The 21,445-nt window shown below is 41.5% G+C and overlaps 1 protein-coding gene across 4 annotated transcripts; it reads left to right on the forward strand.

Moving 5' to 3' along the window:
• The first annotated feature begins 84 nt into the window (after window positions 1-84).
• dlgap4a (discs, large (Drosophila) homolog-associated protein 4a) lies at window positions 85-21,354 on the forward strand. Of its 4 annotated transcripts, XM_041046744.1 has the most exons (12): window positions 85-1,293; window positions 1,663-1,898; window positions 2,301-2,378; window positions 2,947-3,094; window positions 4,348-4,567; window positions 8,331-8,345; window positions 14,515-14,945; window positions 15,047-15,144; window positions 16,105-16,541; window positions 17,973-18,064; window positions 18,519-18,671; window positions 19,337-21,354. In XM_041046744.1, the coding sequence occupies exons 1-12, from the start codon at window positions 85-87 to the stop codon at window positions 19,559-19,561; spliced, it is 3,342 nt and encodes a 1,113-aa protein (XP_040902678.1). In that variant the 3' UTR covers window positions 19,562-21,354. The 4 variants fall into 4 exon arrangements, with proteins under 4 accessions (XP_040902678.1, XP_040902654.1, XP_040902662.1 ...); XM_041046720.1 differs by lacking the exon at window positions 8,331-8,345 and having other exon boundaries at window positions 85-1,305; window positions 4,321-4,567; XM_041046728.1 differs by lacking the exon at window positions 8,331-8,345 and having other exon boundaries at window positions 85-1,305; window positions 4,321-4,567; window positions 14,518-14,945.
• Window positions 21,355-21,445: the final 91 nt, after the last annotated feature.

The raw sequence follows: 21,445 nt of genomic DNA on the forward strand, positions 1-21,445 counted from the left end.
CTTTCTACATTACAGAATGAGCCCTTCAGGTCTGTAGACCCATACTGACTGGAGACATGTTCTAAGGACGACATCTCAGCCACCATGAAAGGGTTAGGAACCAACCGCAGTCGTCACCTGTCTGACTCGTGTGAACCAGCAGGATGCCCACAGAAGCCTCTATGTCCTTTAACCTCAGACCCTCACAGCTCCTTCCTGTTGAGCCCCACCATAAACCACTATGGCACTTTGGATCCGCATCTCCACCAGTGCCCTCCCACCAGTCCCACCACCCTGACCCCTGACTGCCTGCTGCCTTTTAGCCAAATGTCCAACAGCAGCACCTTCCCTCGTCTGCACTTCACCTCCCAGACTGATCAGGTTGACTACTCCCAGGGCTGTTTGGCTGGTGGTGGAGGAGTTGGGCAGGGCAGCAGGGCAGGTACATTGTCCACCTCCTTGTCTATGGGCATGGGCTTGGGTTTAGGCCTCACTGGTGCTCCTATGATCACCAGTGGATCAGCCACCATATCCTCTGCGGCAGCTGCCAAGATGAATCGGTTACCCTCCAACCTTTTGGATCAGCTAGAGAGGCACCTGCCACTGCAGCGTGATGGCTTCAGTACTCTGCAGTTTCATAGAGGACGCATGTCAAAGCAACGCAGTGAGAGTCCAGGACGCATACGTCACCTGATGCACTCTGTGCAGAAGCTATTTGCCAAGTCCCAGTCCCTTGAAAATTCTGCAATCAAAGGCAGCATAAACGGGCGCTCAGCTGGAGGAGTGACTGGCACCACGGGGGCTGGGGAGGATGGTGGTAGACCAGCCCGCAGGAGCAAAAGCAAAGACAGGGCTAAAACTGAGGGGCCAAAGCAGAGACCTAGACCCAATGCACTAGGTCTCTGGAGCTCAGATGACGCCCTGGACACTGACACTACCAAAGCTGGCACTATTGCTGTCGGTTACCGCAACCCACTGAGCATGATGACTCTTGGCAGAGCGGTGTCAGACAGCCAGGCTCCTCCCAGACATATCCCACAGGGCTACAACACCATTTCTGCACATACTCTCAAGACCTCTAAAAGCAGCAGTGACCTCAAGTTCCTTGCATGCCCTGCGGCACAGGTAGGAACCAAGGATGAGGAGGGAAGAACTAGGGGAAGCAAGGACGATACAATGGTGAAGAGGGGCTCCTGGTCCACTCTAACCCTCAGCCAGGCCAGGCAAGTGTTGCAGAAGGGCTCTGCTACAGTGAACAGGACCCTACTTAAATCAAAGTCATGCCACCAAGACCTGACACAACAGTTCCTTCAGGTAGGAGGGCCAGTGAGTATTCATCTTCATCTTCATCTTCTTTGTAAGTTTGCATGGATATCTTTATAGTTTCTGTTTGTTGGTTTTACTTATCAGATCCTGCACAGTGTCATACACTTTATCCTCATTGTTCATACACAGCCATGTTTGCAGATTTTTCCCATGAGATTCATCCCAGTCATGTTTTCTTTTTAAATACCATTGCTGCACATGGCCAGAATCATACTATGAATATTTATTTTTTGAAAAAAGTCAGCAAAACTGCACACAAATTATGAAATACATACATGTCTAAGGGGTACACCTGTAACATATGCATTACATAGTTTAAAAGTCTCACAACTGTATGTATGTGTTTTCATAATCTAGGTCCCACTGGGTGACTGGGCAGGAACTTTGGGTCGTGGCCGGGCCAGGGGAACTGAAATCCCCTGTCGAAGGATGCGCAGTGGCAGCTATGTGAAAGCCATGGGAGACTTAGAAGACAGTGAGGACTCAGAGGGAAGCCCCAAACCTTCCCCCAAATCTGCAGCTCGTCGCCAGAGCTACCTGAAGGCCACCCAGCGCTCCCTGAGTGAGCAACAACCACCACCACCTCCACGCAAGTGAGTCCCTCAGCATAGAGAATCATCTTAATTATACTGGATTATGACCTTGACTATCATACGCATCATTTTGCCATAGTTGAGTTTCTGCTCTTTTACTTTACTTTCATTCAAATAGAAGTAGGCGCTGAGAGGGGTTTTTGCTGCTACAACTGTGGGAAGAAACATTTTTCTCATGTCCCCAAAGGCAGTCAGCAGGTGGCAGCATCTTATCATAAATAATTAGTCTGAATGTACAGCAGCATTTAGTCCAAACAAGTTAACGGAAGCTAGCCATGGAGGTAGTGATGCAGCTTAATGAGTGAGGATAAGGCATGACACACAGTATCATCTTTATTTGCTGCAAAAGCAATAGGAGGTGAAATTTTGCCATGTGTTTTGCCCCTTCATCCGCATGGACAGGCCTCGTTGCTACGCTCTCATGCGGGAGGATTATCTGTGGTCTCCTCTGCAAAGTGCATGCTCTATGCAGCATCTGAGGTCAGTGTCATCCGTAGGCAGGCAGTGTGGCCCTCCACTCACCCTCACCTGCCCTACCATCACTACCCACCACCGTTTTTGCCTAACCCTCCCAGTATTTTTCCTCTCTACTTCCTGCTCCATCTCTTACCTTGCAGAGATCCTGAGTGGTGTGCTAGTACTTTACGCTTACCTGTTTCCTCAAGCCCTGGTTTCATAACATGCAAATTACCCATGGAAATCACACCAACACACCCTGCTGCTCAGTGCACACACATTTTCACTAACACCAGGCGCCAAAAGGGCAAGCCAGAACAGAGGAAACGTATCAAAAATTTCCCAGATCAGTTAAAAAGTACATTTATAAAATCATATTCATTTATTTTACTCTGTTTCCTCTGTGCTGCTATTTTAAACCCTAGTACATATCACTATCCACGCATCTCAATTGTATTTAATTTTAAAATACCCAGGGGAACTTTTTGGAGTGTAATTTAAAGTTTCTCCTGGATATCATCAATTAAACACAACCCTCACTTATTCCGCTCTCTGACTTTTGAGAGGTTGATAATTACATTCACTTCCACAGCTCCCTGCCATCCCTGAAAGAGCTGTCGACTAATCGGAGCCTTGATAACTTAGACTGCCTGGTGAGCCCGTTGGAGGCCCCTCCACGCCACCGGAACAATGATTTCAGCCAATGCTCTGGCACACTGGGCAGAGGTGCGGGCACTCAGGTATGTCTACTATCTTATCAGATGTGTTGCTGTTAAGAGTAGCTTGTCGCAGTATTATTATTTGACTGGGAGATTATTTCCTCACGTGTGTCTGTTAAACTTGTGTGGTAGATTAAAGTCATGATCAACGAATGTTTCCATGACAGAAATCTTTTATGTATTTTTTCAGGGATAATATAAATATTAGAAAGCCAGAGCTAATTAGATCATTTTGAATTTACTCCAGTGACCCAAAAAAGATGAGTAAATGTGATCAATGGTATAATCGCAAGGGAATGAGCAAAAAATACATAGGCACAACTCTGAGGCTGAAGCTACTGAGAGAGAATATTTAATTATGTAGTTAATTTATGTAATGTCTGCTGGAACAGCTGAGAGTTGGTATATGAAAAAGCCAGTCGGGAATAAGCTGGTGGAATAGAAAAGATGCTTGAGCGTATTTGCAGATTGTCAAAGTGGGACATATACTCAGTGTAAACTTGAGGGAGCTTGTATATATATTCATCAGCATGACACTGAATCACACACCAGACTAATGCAAACAGCCTTTTATAGAAAAGTAATGGTATCAGTCTGTTTTTGTTCATAGGAACTTTAACATCAATCAAATAATGGTGTATTATTCATGTTTATGTACCACCCGTGAGGCTTTCATATTTGCCACTAAAATACCAAACATAAAAATAACTACTACTGGTTGTTTATACTTTTGATGTTGCTTAATCAATGACAATACAAGTCCTTGCATTATCATAAATGCTGAAACAAAGAATGATTTCATCTTTAAACTTCTCCGATGGTTTCATTTAAATAATTGCATTCGGCCCAAAGAGGTCATATTATCTAATGTTTCATAGATTAGATAAAGTTTTTTAAAAAAATAAAAATTTGTCTAGAACCTGTTTTCTTGTTCTTTCTTACCCCATCAATCATCTCACAACCCCCCAGATTTATCATGTGATCCTTTAGAGGGATCCATTAGAGGGATCAGTAATCCACCTCAAACAGCTAAAACAGTAAAATGTTTTAGTGATAATGCTTCTGTACTTTTATTCAAGTAGGATTTTGAATGAGGGACTTCTAATTGAGTATTTTCACATTGTTGTGCTGGCACGTTCATTACGTTTATTTATGTCATTTACGTAAAAGATCTGTGTGTGCTTCTTCCACCACTGTGTACATATACCTAGTGAATGCATGTTGCTTAGTCTGCCCTCTGCCCTCAGCGTGTGAGTCTGCACACGTTCTTTCAGGTATGCGGGCAGGGCTGTGGGCACTCAGTACCATACTGTGACGGGGAATCGCAGGCAGTGGAGGCTCTGGATCTGCCCGCTCCTACGTGCTTCCGGTCGCGCAGTCACAGCTACCTGCGGGCCATCCAGGCAGGCTGTTCCCAGGATGAAGATACGGCCTCTGTGGACTCAGACTCACCACCACCCACCACTACAGGCTACAGCTACAGCTCCAACACCAGTGAGTACCAGTGACAGGACAAGTTGCAACAGAGCTGCTGAAGATAGATTTAAAAAAGTATTGGCTGAAAGGGTGGAAATACATGCAAAATATCATCACATCCATTTACCCTGCTTTAGGACATTGTGTAGGAAACTGATAATTGCCCTTTGAAAGGAGATAAGACACTTTTTGTACATCACTGAAATCCATCAAATATAGAAGCCAGAATTTAAAACATATTTACCTATAAAGTATATAAAAATGTAAACATATGCTGATCTAGACAGTACAACATGCTTATGTCTTCACTTTAGCCAAAATTATTTTACACAGGTATCCAATAAAGCTTCACACACTGCCCCAGCTCTAGTTTTAACAGTGAAAGTGCAGGATAGGGAAAGAACATTCTTCTTGTGAATCACTGAATAAATGAATGCAGAGTGGAAAAAGTCCAAAAGTACTGCGCCAGACCAGACACCCCCCGATTACTGAGAGAAGCAAGCCATTTTTTCATGTTATCTGAACCACTGTGAACTGTAGAATTTAAAACTTTGACGTCATTCTACTGCCACTACATTTGTACATATTTTTGCAGTGTACATTATATTGTAGAATATTTTACTTTGAGGTTTAAAAGTTTGTGACAAATACAATGATCAGCCACTTCACCTCTTTATAGTTTGACAGAATTTCCAACCATCAATAAAAAAACAAATCCTTTGTTTTCAGGGCACCATGTGTAATAATGTCTCCACCAAAAATTACCATGTTTTAAATACACAATGCTGTACAGTATATACTGTATGTAACTTCAAGGAATTAATTTTACAAGCTTTCTTGAAACATATCTTCACATCTTTCCACAGTATATGTAGTGAATGAATTCTTTATGAAAAACAAAAAGCATTTTGGTGCACATAAGTTCATTGTATTTATCATCATAAGCTCATGGTTACAAGAAAACATTGAAGATGACCAAAAACAATCATACAACAAAAACATACAGACAGCTATTCTTTCTGGCGTAGTTAAACCAGTGTTACAGTTGTGTGCAAACGCTTGGTCAAATTACATATTTTGTTGATTTTTGAAGAGAAAAAAAAATAAATACAACACCTGCAGCAAACAGACATTAAGAAATATGCCTTTCTTCAAATGTTAATGCAATGTTACTCTTTATTTCATGAACTTAAAAAAACAAAAATGGAGCAGTAATTGTGGCATGTACAAATGTTTGGGCAGGACACTAAGTCAGTTCTCATTAACCCCCACCCCTGGCAGATATCACAGCTTGCAGATGCTTTTTGTAGGCAGCTAAGAGTCTTTCTGTTCTTGATTTAGGAATTTTTACCCACTCTTCACTTCAAGTTCTGAGGTATATTTTTAGGCTGTCTTTCGATGCACTGAGTGTTTAAGATCTAAGCACATATTTTCAATGAAGCTCCACTCAGGGGACTGTGAAGGCCGTTCCAAAAGCTTCAGCTTGTGTTTCTTGAAGTAGGTCATGGTGGATTTTGAGGTCTGCTTTGGATCATTGTCGTGCTGTAGAAGCCTGCTCCCTCATTTTAGTTTCACTTTCTTAACTGACTGCATGACATCTGCATACAGAATTTGCTGATATTTACTTGAATCTATAGCTTCTAAACTCTTGCACACTTCATATTTTAGGTTCACTAAATGAAAAGTAACACAATGAATATTTGCTGTTACCTTAATATATTGTCACAAACTATTATTTTCAGCTATTCCACTTTACAGTCAGTTCCGTGGGATGGCCACTTGCTAGGTTTTTGATTAAAACCATTAATAACATTAACTGTTATGTAGGAGGATCATAGTCGGATTAACCTATGGGGTCCCTATTAACACCAAATATACAATGCAATTTCATTATTTCCGCAGGCAGCTGGAAGAAAAACACCCAGTACTATACAGCAAAAATGATTAATTGTTTGATCATTCTGTTAACTGATAGAAAAAAACTGTTAAGTGTGCAAATCCAGTCTCCACAGTCTTCTTTGATACTACACTCAACATTTTTGGATTTTTTACTTTTGGTTTGACAGACAAAGTGAACAGAAATGGGCATGTTTCACCATTTTAATCACCAAATAATCAGTTTTCTGTGTTATCCAGTTGACACACGAGAAAAAAAATACAGAAATTTGATAAAATACAACTTTACAAAAAATGACCACAATGTAAACCAAAACAATAAAGATTTTGACACATGAGGGATGGAGGGCAAATTTGGTATTAATCTAATTGTGTAGACCCAGTAATATGGAGTAAACCCGTGGTTTTTGGAGCCCAGCCTTGAGGAGGATGAGCCTGTGTATTTAGGTTACAGGTAACCTTTAATTGGCACTTGAAAATAAAATTGTATATCCTCCTAACAAAATCATTTGGTTTGGTTTTGTGTTGCCATTGGGGTTTTTGGTTAGGTGTCTTGGCTTTCTTGTACAAAAAACATGAGTAGAATGAACTCAATTCATAAATGGCCAAAACCTCAACCAATATGAGGTTATTTTATTTATGTCTAGACTTGAGTCCGTTCCCGCGGCGCTTAGAGACAAAATGAAACGCACCTACCGCGAGCGCATCCACAAACAGTGTTACCCTGAGACCCTAACCAATCACTTCCGTCATCGATTAGATCGAGGAGCTGAACGGTCCAATCGTCTGCAAAAATCAGCAAACGGGGGGGAAAACGTGGACTTCCAATCCTCGTCGTCAAGGGCGTGTTCTACAAATCTTTTCTTCACAGCGTCGTTGTGTATCGTACGGCAGGACACGGTAGTCCGTCTCCATCTCGTCTGCATTTCATGAATGAACTGAAAATAAGGATTTTCGAGCCGCCCACTATACAGTAAGGTTTTTTTCTCGCTTTTCGTTAACTGAGCGTTAGTGTTCGGGCTGTCGGTTGTTGTCAGTGCTAGCAACAGCGAGCTAACGTGAGCTAATGGTTTGGTAGGTTAGCTAGCTAACGTGGATGAAGAAAGGGGATGAAACCCTAATGCGAGTTGTTAGCAAGCAGGCGAGGTTGGCAGACATAACGTGGCTGCTGCTGTTACACTGGTGGTATCGGGGCAAAAGAAGCCACCGGTAGAAGCGTCTCTTTGTTGGCTCGCCTGCACCTCTACTACATAATGCCTCCGGCTAACGTTGTTCAACGTTAAATTCCCTGTGTGGTAGCACGCCGCAATGAGCGTTCACTGGCTACTAGCACAAGCTAACAGTAGCTGAGGCGTCAACAGCCCAATGTGGACAGCTTGGTACCCGGCTAGTTCGGCTAATACAAACCTTTCACATTTGTTTTCACATTTGTTACAGCAGATAGATAACGAACATTGGCTGGCGCACTGTGTAATATAAGCGATCTTACTTTGGCGAACAGTTGGATTTAGAGATGTTGAAATCGTAGCTAATGGACACAGCTCATTGATTAAAACCAAAAAGAGGAATCCCAGAATTTCTATATGAAGACTCAAAACTTGGGCTGAGGTAGTATATTTAAACATTAGCCGTTTAATGAGGTAAAAAAAAAAACGTTAGACGATTCTTCTCTTGTATCTCAGTCTCAACATGAGACAGTGATGCGAGCTCGGACGCATGGAGGAAGCTATGAATCACATATCAGTCCATTTACACAGTCAAAACTGACAGTCCTGTCTGCTGCAGATAGTAGTTTGTCTCGTTGCTTTCTCCTGATCAGGTCAAATGTTGTTTTTACTGATAAAAGGTAATGACTCCAGCTGTGTTTTAATATTTCTGTTTTAAGTCACGTGTTGCATGAGTAGATTCTGTTAGTGCCTTGAGACCAGTCATCCAAAATGATTTTACCTCATCTACCACAACTTCAGTGGCTATTTTTGGTCTACAGTTTCATGTGTCGTTTTTATTCAGTAGCCAGCTACCATGTGTTAAGACCTGAGGACATGATCAATAATTTATCAGCTTCCTGCCCTGTGTAGTGCTTTGCAGTTCAGCAGTTGGGACACTTCACTGGGCTTTGTATAAGTACCACCTGACCCAAGAAGGATGTGATCTCTAAAGAGATGTAACATCAGAGTGAAACTCACAATAACATTTCCCAACCTTTTCTGCGCTTACTAACTCTGTTGTTCCTATTGATTGGGAAAATTTGTGAGTTTTTAAAAATTATTTTAAATTTTAGTCTTTCAGAGTTTAAAATTCACAGATCAGACTGCTTAACAGGCTGCTTGGTATCATCAGACACGTTGGCTTTGAAGCTTCATTGTAGCCACAAGGCGTGTTCATTGTATCGAGCACCATATTACACAAGACATGGTGTGTCTGTGTATTACCATGGATAGACTGTGAGTCATCCTCCACAGTATTGCACACTCTTCCTCTCACACTCATTGATGAGGTAATCTCTCGACTAGAATGGGGGAGGCAACTGTAGTTTGACAGTAAGGTCAGCAGCAGACAGGCTTCCTAGTGATGTGTGTTTAGCTATTAGTTGACATGGTTAGGCAGCATAGTAAAACTTTCTCAGTTCCCTTATCTAATGTTATGTACTGGTCTGAGAACTGCTTTTTCCCAGTTGCTGGGAAAAAACTATTCTTAGTACTGATAAACACTTCTTGTTTATTACATTGAGACACATTTTAATAGTATGCCCTGTTTAAAAAAAACTTTCACTTTAAACAAATAATCGATTAATTGGTGAGTCGATTGACAAGAAATAACAAGCAAAACAAGCAGTTTTTTCCATCATGTTCAACTTAACCATAACTGTAGTTTGGTTTGATGACAGATTGACAGGAGGTTGCATGTCTTAACACATCCTTACATCCATACTGATGTAGATGAACTCTTCATCATTAACCATAATGTCCAGGCTTAAGCTGTAGCTTGAAAAAGCCAAATTCTTGCTTGTGGAGGGTTTTTAAAGGGCTTTCAAGAGGAGATACTGTATTCACCTCTGGCAGTATGCTTTTGTCTTATGTGATGATGTAGTTGAAAAAGGCATTCACTAAAAATGATGTATGTCCTTTATTTCTAAGCATTGAAGCTAAATGAAGTCAAAGTTGCTCAGGTATGCTTCATTGAAAAGTACTTTCCCATCCTGAAAGGTTTGACTTCAGAGTCAGCTGTCATGTGTCTTTACATCAGCTGATTAGGCTGCAGCCCAGACTGTTGCCCCAGTTCAGCGGGTCAGAGAGCCACAGGAGGTCTTAAGGATATCAGCATATACGGCAGATAAGAATGCCCAAACCAAGTCGCCAGCAGTGTGAAGAGTGGACTACATTATTTGGATTTTGTCTCAGTTTTAATGGCTGTTCTCAAGGCAAGCTATTCTTTGTTTTTTATTTAAAATATTTATATTACATTTACTTTTTGAATACTATTCTTAGTAGTACACGATGGAGAACAAGTTGCTTAAGTGTGATGGCCATTTTCCTACTCTGTTCAGTTTCTGATCTGTTTTGTGTTCGTGGTTTACTTTTTTCTATCATTACATCAGTGTTGTCTACTAAAAGGCAGCTTGCCTGTCTTCCTGTCATGAAAAATCACAGATCACTCTCTGCTGTGATGTCTGTTTCTTTCCTCCCTGCCCAATGATTTTCCACCTTTCTGCTCACACCTTAGAGGTTGTTTCTCTTATTCATGAAGCTAAACAACATGAAACATTATCAGAACAAATATATGTTTTTTGAAAGATATTAACCATAAACCAGATCAGTAATAATGAGCAGCAGCTGTGTGAAAACCAAATGGCATCAGCCAGTCATTTTAATGTACATAAAGACTCAAATTTACCTAAAGTATATGCAGACTTGGTGCGCAGCAAAACATCTACTACTGTTAATTGGCTTTATATAGGAACTGGCCTTCTTGAGGCTGACAGTCATCTGTTATGATATCTAAGATTCATATGTCTGATGCAAAATCACCCAAGTATATACACATTATTTTTGGAATACTGCAGCAGCAGATTCAGCAGTTTTCCCATATATAATGCAAATATATAGCTCTTTGAAACTTTTCTCAGCTGACATGAGATTGATTTTTGAGCTAAGACAAAGTTGTTTTGTTTTTTTAACTTAAGTGCCAATTTTTGCAGTTAATTGAACATAGGCCAGCTTTCCGCTCATATTTAAAGACAGCGTATTGAGCTGAATGATGGCCCTTGTGTGCTTAATCTGTTTGTCAGAAGTCATGCTCAGCCATGTGTCCTGGTCTAATCTTTCAGTCTACGACTCCCACAGTCTGTCAGCCTGCCATACTATCTTACAATAAGTCTGCTAATCCTGGACAGAGCTTCTGCTACCACCTCTTTTCATAATTCTTGGCTCGCGTCCAGAGTTTTACAAAGGTTAGTTCACAATAAGCTACAATACTGTTCATACAGCTCTGTGTGTACTTTGCTTTTGTCTGTTTTGAGCTTGGTGCTTCAGTAGAAACTAATGTGGAAGCACACTGTCTGGCCTTGGAAAGAAGTTCACTCTGCAGTCTAATTAACACACTTGCCTGTAAGTCAGATTCACTCAGGAATGAGCTCAGCAGTAATTAAGACCTCTTAAATCCCAAAACATAACACCAAAGACTGTCACCCAAAATGGAAGAGAAGCTGAAGAGAAGCTTGTTCTGCTTTAAAAAAAAAAAGCTTATGGCAGCAGTATTGAAAATGGTCATTCATGTTCATTCAAGTTTTAGCCTGCTGTGAGAGCCCATTAGTGGTCATCTGATAGCTCTCAGACAGACCTGCTGATGGAGCCAGAGCATATCCAGGATCAGAGACTGCATAACTTTCATAAGTGAAGCAATTTAGTTAACATGTGAACATTATAGTGGTGCTGACAGCATGGTAATTGATCTTAATTGTTTTCAGAGTAAAAGAAAGCTCTTGGGCCCCTCAAATAAGTGACTCATAGACAGCTACCATCCTCATTACTCGTCTCTCATTTGAAAATATAAAAAAATTAAATTGAATTTCTTTTCATTTAGCTTTGTGGCTTGGCTGCCATGTTTCCCTCAGTAGTTGGAGTAGAACTGAAAATTCTTGCAACTCCCTTGATTAGCTGTGGATCTGATCAATAAATGATAATCATTAAATCGTACGCACCAAAGGCGAGTGAAAGGTGTGGGTTACTTTTGCATCTCAAGATTGCTGCCTCTGCTCTCATTTTGTCTGTTCTTACTAAACCAATAAGAAATCTACACACTATGCTGCAGAGAATTGGGTAAATGAAGAGCTGCAGACCACAGCTACTTATGTTAGTTTGTGTAAGCATTACCTAATATGTCATTAAGAAAAGGGAGGCCGTGTTAAGATCGGCTTCAGCTCTGCATACAAAGAGAGTTGTAAAGTCCTATCCCTAGTACCATAAACCTCTGTACAGTACAAGCCTCACATTCACGGATCTGTTACTCAAACCGGACTTCCTGGATTGCTTTAACACAGGGCAGATTTTTTGTCTGAGCACCTGTTAACACTGTACTGTCCTTATTATATCTTAGACCAATTTTTAAGACATTTTAGGCTCGCTCGCTGTTGCCTGCAGGAAGCACTCTACAGTTTTCCCAACTGCATAGAAATTCGGCATTAGTCCAGCCACTGACCTCCTGCGTCAGCCAGGTTTGCAATTTAGCAGTTGATCATTAACATCATTAATTTGGACTCTTGTTCATTCATGCATTCAATGGCCAGGCCTTGATTGTGATAAGGGACCGGATGATTGAACGTAGGTTGACCTTTAGGCTTCTGAAGAAGTAAATGTTTCAGCTGGAGGCAGTTTGCTGGCCCTGCCCCAGAGATCCAGAGTCTAGGCAGCTTGTCCATCTCCTAATCACCTCTTGGCACAGTCCCCATAGGCACAGGATATGGAGCCAGCCATCACACCACATATTGCATTAGCACAGCAAAATGGATTGTGCTCTTAGCTAAAGGTGCAAATAATCTGCAATTAGCCCACTTCACTATGACCTATTTGTTGTTGTTGTTCATAAATTATGTTGTTGTATAGCTGAGTGAGAATTGCACCTGTGTTGTTAACTGTTGATGGATGGATTTGGCTGAGAAGAGATGATCTATGTCAGTGTAAATGTTTATGACCAGTTTTATAGCTCTGTTTGAGTAAGAGACACACAGCAGCATTGTAGACACAACAAATGGGAGGCATGTGTCAAGACTCTGGGGTGTAGTGGGACACATTAACTTTGGGAATGTCATGCATCTTTGCTATGAGTACCACAAGAAGTGTCCCATTCTTTCACAATAAACGTTCTGTTATTGTTTGGGTATGTTCTTTGAGGCGAGATTGTCACTGTAGGTCAGGGCTGCATGAGCGATTCATGAACTACATGGAGTGGATTCCACAGCCATGTTTGTGTATGTTGGTGGGATTTAATGAGGGCTTTGCTGGTGCTGTGACTCACAGGCTGATGACGGAAGTGCAGCGCCCTCAGAATTACAGGGTGTTAGGTTGCTATTTAGATTGAAACCACTACCGGAAAGAATAGACGGTGCATTTTCTTGAATGACTTTCTTGGTCAGCTATTTTTAAAGAAATATTTCGCCCTTCATGTGTCATGTGGCAGTTAATGCTGTAATGGGGTGAAAGTATTGGCTGTCTGTCATATGTTGACAACCAGCCAGCTGTTTAAATAGCATCTACACAGCATCTAACCACCCTACTTAAAGAAAGCCAGTGGTTTTTCTTGGTTTCTCGTGTTGTTTTACTGTAGCTAACTCTCTATCACCACAATGCTATAGTCAGACTGATGACAGGAAAAGAAGCACCAGTCCTGAGTGAGATTTTTCTTACTCCCTAGGAATCCACTTTCAGGCCTCATTGTAGTTTCTGTTGGAAGAGTTTGTGAAGCCAAGGTTCATATTGTAGAATGTGAAACTTTTATGTTAAGCAGTCTGTACAATGTGGGCGTCGGAGAGTTTGCTCTAATTTAAATTAAACAGGGATTAAGTTATTGTTAGTATTGGTCTCCTCTCACCATTAACATTAATGATGATTGTTTGTTTTCTAAACGGTTATGTTTAGAATTAAATAGTTAAAAGGTTGTAGTCTATCAGCATTATTTACAGATAATCATCGATGTCTGGTGCATTTCATAACATTTATAATATTGACAACATTTAGCATGAAAATGAAAAAAGTCTGTATTGTTTCTTTATGGTGTTTATGTGCCAAAATAGTCCCTGCTCCAGGCTTTCCAGTGCTTCATATCCACCTGGGCAGAGTCTGATCAAACACGTGAATGAGCTGAGAGCCTGGGCAAACTAGAGAAAGAGTTAGCAAGTGAATGAGACTGAGGGAGCAGTTATAAGAGAACAAAGCTAGTGAAGCAGAGCAATATTAACTTTTTTGCTAATAGTTTAATTGCTTAAGCAGAAATGAATAACCATGGTGGGAATTTCAGTCTCCACCACTGCATATCTCCAATTCATCCATTCATAACATCCACTGAAACATGTCATGCAACAGCAGTTGTTAGCCTAATCTTCACGGTTCTTCAGATGAAGGGGAAATGCAAAGAGCAAAATGCAATAGGGGAATTTCAGTTCCCAGTTTTATTCCTTGAACGGTTTCGTTGAAAATGGCTTTGAGCAGAGAAGACTGAGTTGTCCTGTCAAAGTCCCCTGAGCAAAAGGACTGTGAAGGTGTGGCATGTAAAGAAAGATCCCCAGAGACAGACTGACGTCAATGGAAAACAACCACCAGCAGGTTTACAGAAAACAGAGAGATAGCTTTTAGAACATCCCAATAGAGGTAGCAATAGGGGCAAAGTGCAGGCTTGTTTTTCAAATGAGCCATGTGTAAGGTTTTTTTCCTTTTAACACTCAGTTGGCACCAACTGGCTTATGTTTAGTTGAACAGTTCTGTCTTACTTTTGGTTTCTTTCTGAAGTCTGTAGGGACAGATTTCTCATACCAATCTGTTTTTTTTTTCTTTTTTTATTTCTACTTCTTCTGCCAGCAGTCAGCAATAGGAAGGCTCCTCCTCCAGTCCCACCCCGCACCACCTCCAAACCCCTCATCTCAGTGACGCTGCAGAGCAGCACCGAGTCAGCCCAGGACACATACCTTGACCAGCAGGACCGTGGCAGTGAGGCCAACAGCCAGTCCGGACGCAGCAACTCCTCTGACAGTCTCTGTAGCATCCGCACGGGCAGTCTGGCTAAGGGGACCCAGCCTCCACCAGCTACTGTCCCTGCTGTAACCCCTGCACCTGCTGCAGGCTCTGCACCTCCTGTTCCAGCCCCTCGTGACCTCCCTCCCACCATCACTGTTGCCATCGCCACCACTTCTACATCTACCCAGTCACAAAATGACACCCTGAGCACTGGTGTCACCCTAGAGCAGCCCCCGACTGCACCCAAGAGGAAATTATCCTCAATCGGAATTCAGGTAAGATTGGTCTACTTTTGTAGTGGGTTACATTAATCCTGGGAGTAAAGCCACCATCACAGTTGTATTTGACGGCTTTCCTGGCATCTGTGATTATTCAGGTGGATTGCCTTGTTCCAATTCCAAGAGAGGAACCACTACTCCTGACTACACCCTTAAAATTTCAGTCAATTGGAGTTCAAGTGGAGAACGGCAGGCCGTAAGTATACACTTACATTTGTTTTAACCCCCATCATAAGTAATGATGGGGGTGTGGTTTATGTGTATTCCAGTCTTCATAAAACTGTTGCAAAGACAGGAGATACTTCATAAGAAATCAGACTCACAAAGATTGATATTATTAACATGCACATACTGTGATATTGCTGTTAATGGCATCATTGCATGAGGGTATTGAGACTTCGTATGGTACTGATTTTCAAGTGGCATTTTTAAAAGACTTTTGGACGTAATTCCTCTCTACACTCCGTATATTATGACCGTCCGCGGTTCTTTCCTGGTGAGATAAAGGTTTAAAAAAAAAAACATTAATGTACATTTCCCATACAATAACATAAATTGATACCAGAAAAGAATCAGAATACTGCGAGACAGATGTGTGTATGAATGTGCTGTAGCCCGTCTTCTGATTTTCCCTCCGTAACTGTGCACATTCACAGTGTTCCACTGGTGAATCTGCAGCCTGTGAAGCATTGAGCAGCTAAGGTCATTTAGCAGTCAGCCTGGCAGCGGCACAGCAGCCCAGCACCCTGATTGATGTCCTTTTACTCTTGTTTTGACTGTAGTGAGCCGAACATAGTGAGAAACTGGCCATTTAAACTTTTCCAGTGCACTGTAATTTCCCTTAATCACATTTGTTTGACAGCCCACTTCCTTTTCTCCTGCTCTTTATCTCTGAAGCCAGCAGTCTGCTAAGCTTTTATGTTGTATACCTGATTTGGTGCTAATTTCCCTGCTGCCCCGTCTGCACTATCGTTTCTTTTCTGACTCTTTGTGCTTATTTGCAGTACATGATGTTGCACCACCATCTGCCATAAAGTCCTGTCAGTTACACTCACTGACCTCAAACTGTTCCTGTGGAATATGTTTGACGCATCACTTCATTGTCTTATTTATTTAAGTGACTGTCAGGAGCTGATGTTTATGCATGTCTCTGCAGTCTCAGCCGGGACAGCAGCATGGCTTCCAGACAAAATACAGAGACTGAGCCTCAGGAGCTCCAGGATGCCGCACCCACAGAAAACAACACAGCCAACTGCACCAACAGTCAAACAGTGAATGCCACTGCGCCCAACGGACAGGACAAAGCCATGGAAAAGCAGCCCCTTAAATACACCTCAGCCACATCCAGGATATCCAACTCTCCCCCAGAGACTCTGGATCCGGCTTTAGACCCCTCCTCGTTGCCACCGCCAGACCCCAGCCTGGAGACCGGGAACTGCAGCACCCACGGAGATTCTGCTCAGCCCAGCACGCCAGCTTGCCTCCGAGACGGTAACTGGTTTCTGAAGCTGCTGCAGGCGGAAACAGGCCGCATGGAGGGCTGGTGTCAACAGATGGAGCAGGAGACCAAAGACAACAAGCTCTCAGAGGAGGGTAAGTGACAGACTTGCATGAAGTGGCTATCAAAACATTTAGGTCCTGTTTACACTTAGTATTTCAAGAGTCTCGCATCCACAAAAAATTGAGATGAGATTTTAGGACACTTTCATGTATACTTAGCTACTGTATGTATCCTTGTGGCCAGATCACAAATCTGTTTGCAATATGTCTTGGTTTGCCTGAGCCCGTCATAATCCAATTCAGATCTGTCCTAAATACTTCTTTAAAATCCTCAAGTGAAATGACAGATTTCAGTTACAAAGTTTTCTGCAGCTCATTCCATTTGCAAGGAGGACAGTCCCACCTCTTTACATAAGGTGCACCGGTGAGTGAGGTATTTATCATGTGTGATAAGGCCCAGTGCACTGCAGTACAGAGACAAGAGGCTTTAGGTCAGAGAGAGAGACATAAAAGTAGATTGCACATTGGTCTTCTGGCAAGCAAAAGAGAAGGCACCAATTTATTTCTATACAAAATTTTGAACTTTGTTTGTAAAGTCTCCAAGGCCCAAATGCCCTGGTCTAGAGAAATAAAGGAAAGGATAGCACCTTTCTAGATGAGACATGACAAAGTCCTTCACAATAAAAGACAAAAGAAAACACAGAAACATAAAACAGAGGCACAATATAAATGTAATGCAAAAGTACAATATACAGCTTCTCAAGTCAGTGAAGTGAAGAATTGAATGGATGCCCCGGTTACTGAAGTTCACAGACAGGGGATTAGGTCAGGCCTCGTCCATGTTGACTATGGACAATGAGGCCAAGCACTACAAACTCATTACTGCTATTGACTCACAGTAATGCTGCTCGTTAGAGTGGGAATACGCCTGGTTTTAGCTGTAATAGAGCCACCACAGAGTCATTTCACTTTCTCTTCTTCCAGAATACCACTCAGGCTTTTAGGCAGATCTATCTCTGCAGTGTCTTAAATATGAATGAGCAAGGAGCAGACTAGCATTAGAGGCTCCATCAGATTATCATTCCTCCTGCTCTCTGTGGATCTGAATTATGAATTTCCATTTACATGCAAATATTAGGTGTAAAGTAGCTGAATAAAGAGTAATTTGTTGTCCTCCCTCAGATTGAGTTAATAAATTACTCCTAAGAAAATCATTTACTGTCACAGAATGTTTAATGGTAAAGCATAAATATTTAATTACTAGACAACCAGAATAAATTCTACGCAGTCACCCCCTCCTGTGTTTTGATGTAGCTCCCTAACCGTTCATTTACTTTATCTCTCAAGTTCAAAAGAACTCGTGTCTTTACTCTGGACCTCAAAGTAGCAGCTTGTTATGTCCTTTTTGTCTTGTACCATATCTTTTTTTTAAGCTCACAATGTTTTTTGTTGTTGTTGTTGTATTTCTCCACTCATTCTCGTCAGCATGTTGATGACTTATCATGTTCTTCGCTGCTTTTGTAGTGCTGGGGACAATCCGCAGTGCAGTCGGCAGCGCTCAGCTCCTCATGTCACAGAAGTTCGAGCAGTTCAGAGGGCTCTGTAATGAGAACTTGGTGAGCGGCTCCATTACATCCTATTGAATCTCTCTCTCGTGATACACTACCCTACTACATGTTTTTCCTCTCAGATTCTTATTGCCCTCAGTGGCATTCATCTTTGTACTGCCAGCATCATTTGTCCTAAACACACTGACATTCAGAAGTCTTCCTATTACATTACATTTAGAGAGGAACCAGAAACATGACATCCCCTGTGATTTATTCACTCAGATTTACTGTGATAGATGATCACTTACTTGTTTTGTCTTGTCAAATATACTTTATTACTGGTGTAATATTGCTGAAATTTAATCATCTCTGAAAGTTGATTGGTGTCACATGTGTTCTCTCCTGGTCTGTTTGCTTGAAGAGAGGCTGTGTGTGTGGGGAAGGAAGCGATTTAATTCTCTCTGATTTGGTCGAATCTCATCTGTCACTTCTCTATACTGTTTCGTTTTCCTCTCACTAGAACGTGAATGCCAACCCACGACCGACAGCACAGGACCTTGCAGGGTTCTGGGATCTGCTACAACTTTCGATAGAAGACATCAGCATGAAGTTTGATGAGCTTTACCAACTGAAAGCCAACAACTGGCAACTTCCTGAGAAATCAGAGAAGAAGGTAACGTTTGGTGCCAGAAAGTATTCAGAATACAAAAAGTTCTTTTGGATAATAATTCAAGTAGAGTTGTAACAGTTAAGTTCAGTTTATTGTCGGTTAAAGGGGATTAAAAAGAGTTCTGCTGTAGGCATCTGTGATGTAGGAACTTGTGGTGTTGGTTTTGATTTATAGTTGAGTTAGATTTCACTTGTTGATTTTACCTCTGCAACATTATGCCTTGTCGTGCTTTATATTCCCCACAACTTGTGTTTGCCGCTTAATGCACAAGTGTAAATCTACCTTTCACTCACCAGAATGTCAATCTGCAGTTGTTGATTTACTCTTGTTTTGACTGTAATTGATTCATTATTTCCGCCAGTTTTCAAGCAAAAATGCCAAACATTCTCAAAAGTGAATAATTTTCTGTATCTTTGGATTCTGGACTTTGTCTAATAAAACAAGTGGCTTGAAGATGTCAACTTGTCCACTTTTCACAATTTTTAATATTTTGTAGACAAAACGACTAGTTGAAAATAATCTGCCGACTAATCAACAATGAAAATGATTATGTTACAGCCTTCAACTCAAGTCTAGAGGAGTTACAAACAAGCTCCATTAGAGGTTGCGTTTTCAGCTAGTGCCACTCTCTAACTTATTCCTCTTTATTCTTGACATGATTTCCTCAGGATGAAAACAAGCAGCTTCCATCATCTGTGCCAAAGAAGCAATCTAAGCCCAAACTGTCGGCGGGGAAGGACAGGAGTGTGGACTCGGCCGTGGACAAGCAGCGGCAAGAAGCCAGAAAACGGCTGATGGCAGCAAAGCGTGCGGCGTCAGTGCGACAGAACTCCGCCACAGAAAGCGCTGACAGCATCGAAATCTACGTCCCCGAGGCCCAAACCCGCCTCTGAGAATGAACCAGCACAGATCATCGAGGAAAATCCTGACTCACTTCAGACATTCATTGACACAAACACACAAGCAGATCTGAGACAAACACACAGATGTACTACAGATGCACAGAGGCCGATCCCTCATTGCAGCACAGCTGATGACAGGAGAAATGTGGGGATCACAGGGCACCGAAACAATCCAGAAAAATGCAGATCATCACCCTGCTGCCATGGGACAGAAATAACATTGACAGATGTTTAATACTATTGTTATTATTGTTATTAATGACATTATAATAATTATTATCTCCTAAAGTATATCAAGACTGTCTTAAATGTGCAAGTATCTTGGATAAGGACATCCTGTACCTTGTGAGCTGAAGAATCTTGGTATCCCAGAAGTTTACTCTCTTAAAACTCCCTTCACTGCTGAGTCTACCGGCAAGTTGTGGCTGCCTGGTTACGAGCTGAGCTACCATCCACACACACTCAGGACACACATGCAGGTGTACTCACTGTCCACAGAGTCTTCCTGTTCTCTATTTGTATTAGGCTGCCACTCGTTGGGTGTGGTGTGTACGCTTAATTGTGTAAGAATTATAAGATGGCGTTAATGTACTCAGAGGTTTAAAATGCAGAGAACCAGAGGAAGGCAGTAGCATATATATTATAAATATCACACTATTACAATGTTCATTTTGTAAATGTTGTATACCAGATTATTTGTTAGAAAGAGGTCAGTGTTCAATACCAAGGTAGTTTTTTATAGATCAAGTACATGTACTGTCATGATATATTAGCACTTGATGCAATCATTCACTCCACCTCTCTCTCTCTCTCTTCCTCTCCTTTTCACAAACACACACTACACAGTCTGTGTCTGTGAATAACCATTGTTAAAGTCTTACATTTGTTTGTTTTTGTCAAGGGTTGTGAGGACTGACTGCCCAGCCAGTGAGCTACGGAGGAATGTATGAAATGTATGCATTTACAGCTCATTTTGACTTGATCACTGCACTTTCCATTCACCTCAGATCAAGTTATCCCACCTTTGTTTGCCTGATCATTCTGACTTTCACTGCATCGTCGTGCGATGTAGGGGACCAAGACTCACCACTTGATATATGGCATTCCCATTCAACCAGACTACATGTGATAGGGTGGGGGTTTACTTGCTACTGGAAAGGAAATGGAATAACATAGCAATAATAAAATCATATGAGAACAAGCAATGCAGTAGGTACCCAGTCTTAAATTATTTAATGCAGCATCTCCAGTAAGGCTTTCTTAGCATGAAGGATGAATGTTTATTTCGTTTATGAACTGGCTGTCCTTGAAAAGACTAAAATCTCAGGTTTAACACTCAAACTCATGAGTAAAAACCACTATGGACTGATTATTTATTATATAATCTCAAATGAGATGGCCAAATGCTCACAGCCTTTGCCAAATATTTCAATTCCAGGCTTACTTGGTGTTCTTTAAAAAGAAAAATAAGTTCACGTAAGGCTTGGTTCAGTGAAATACAGGCTTAATTTGACAGCTAAAATCAGCTGTCTCCTTCACTCCCCTTTCTAGCAGCTTGAACTCCCACCCATTTGTTGAAAATGAAGAACTGTGGTACATTTCTAATTTAAATTTTAATATTATTGGACAGGTTTTGTGACTTTCATTCGAAATGAGGTGAGCCTAAACATGTCTTGACTTCTGTAATTATAAAAATCTATGGTGCTGCGAGGGATTTCGTATTGTGCCAAGACGGCAACGATCAACATTTCAGTGTCATTTGATAAAGCTTTTATTTAAAGTGATTATTTTATTTAACCTGCTCATGAGTTCAGCTGTCTGTGTGCGCATTCTCAGCAAAGTCACAAAGCCGTTTGTGTTTGCATCAGCTCACTC

The sequence above is a fragment of the Toxotes jaculatrix genome, chromosome 2, assembly GCF_017976425.1.
Source record: "Toxotes jaculatrix isolate fToxJac2 chromosome 2, fToxJac2.pri, whole genome shotgun sequence".
Lineage (NCBI taxonomy): Eukaryota > Metazoa > Chordata > Actinopteri > Toxotidae > Toxotes > Toxotes jaculatrix.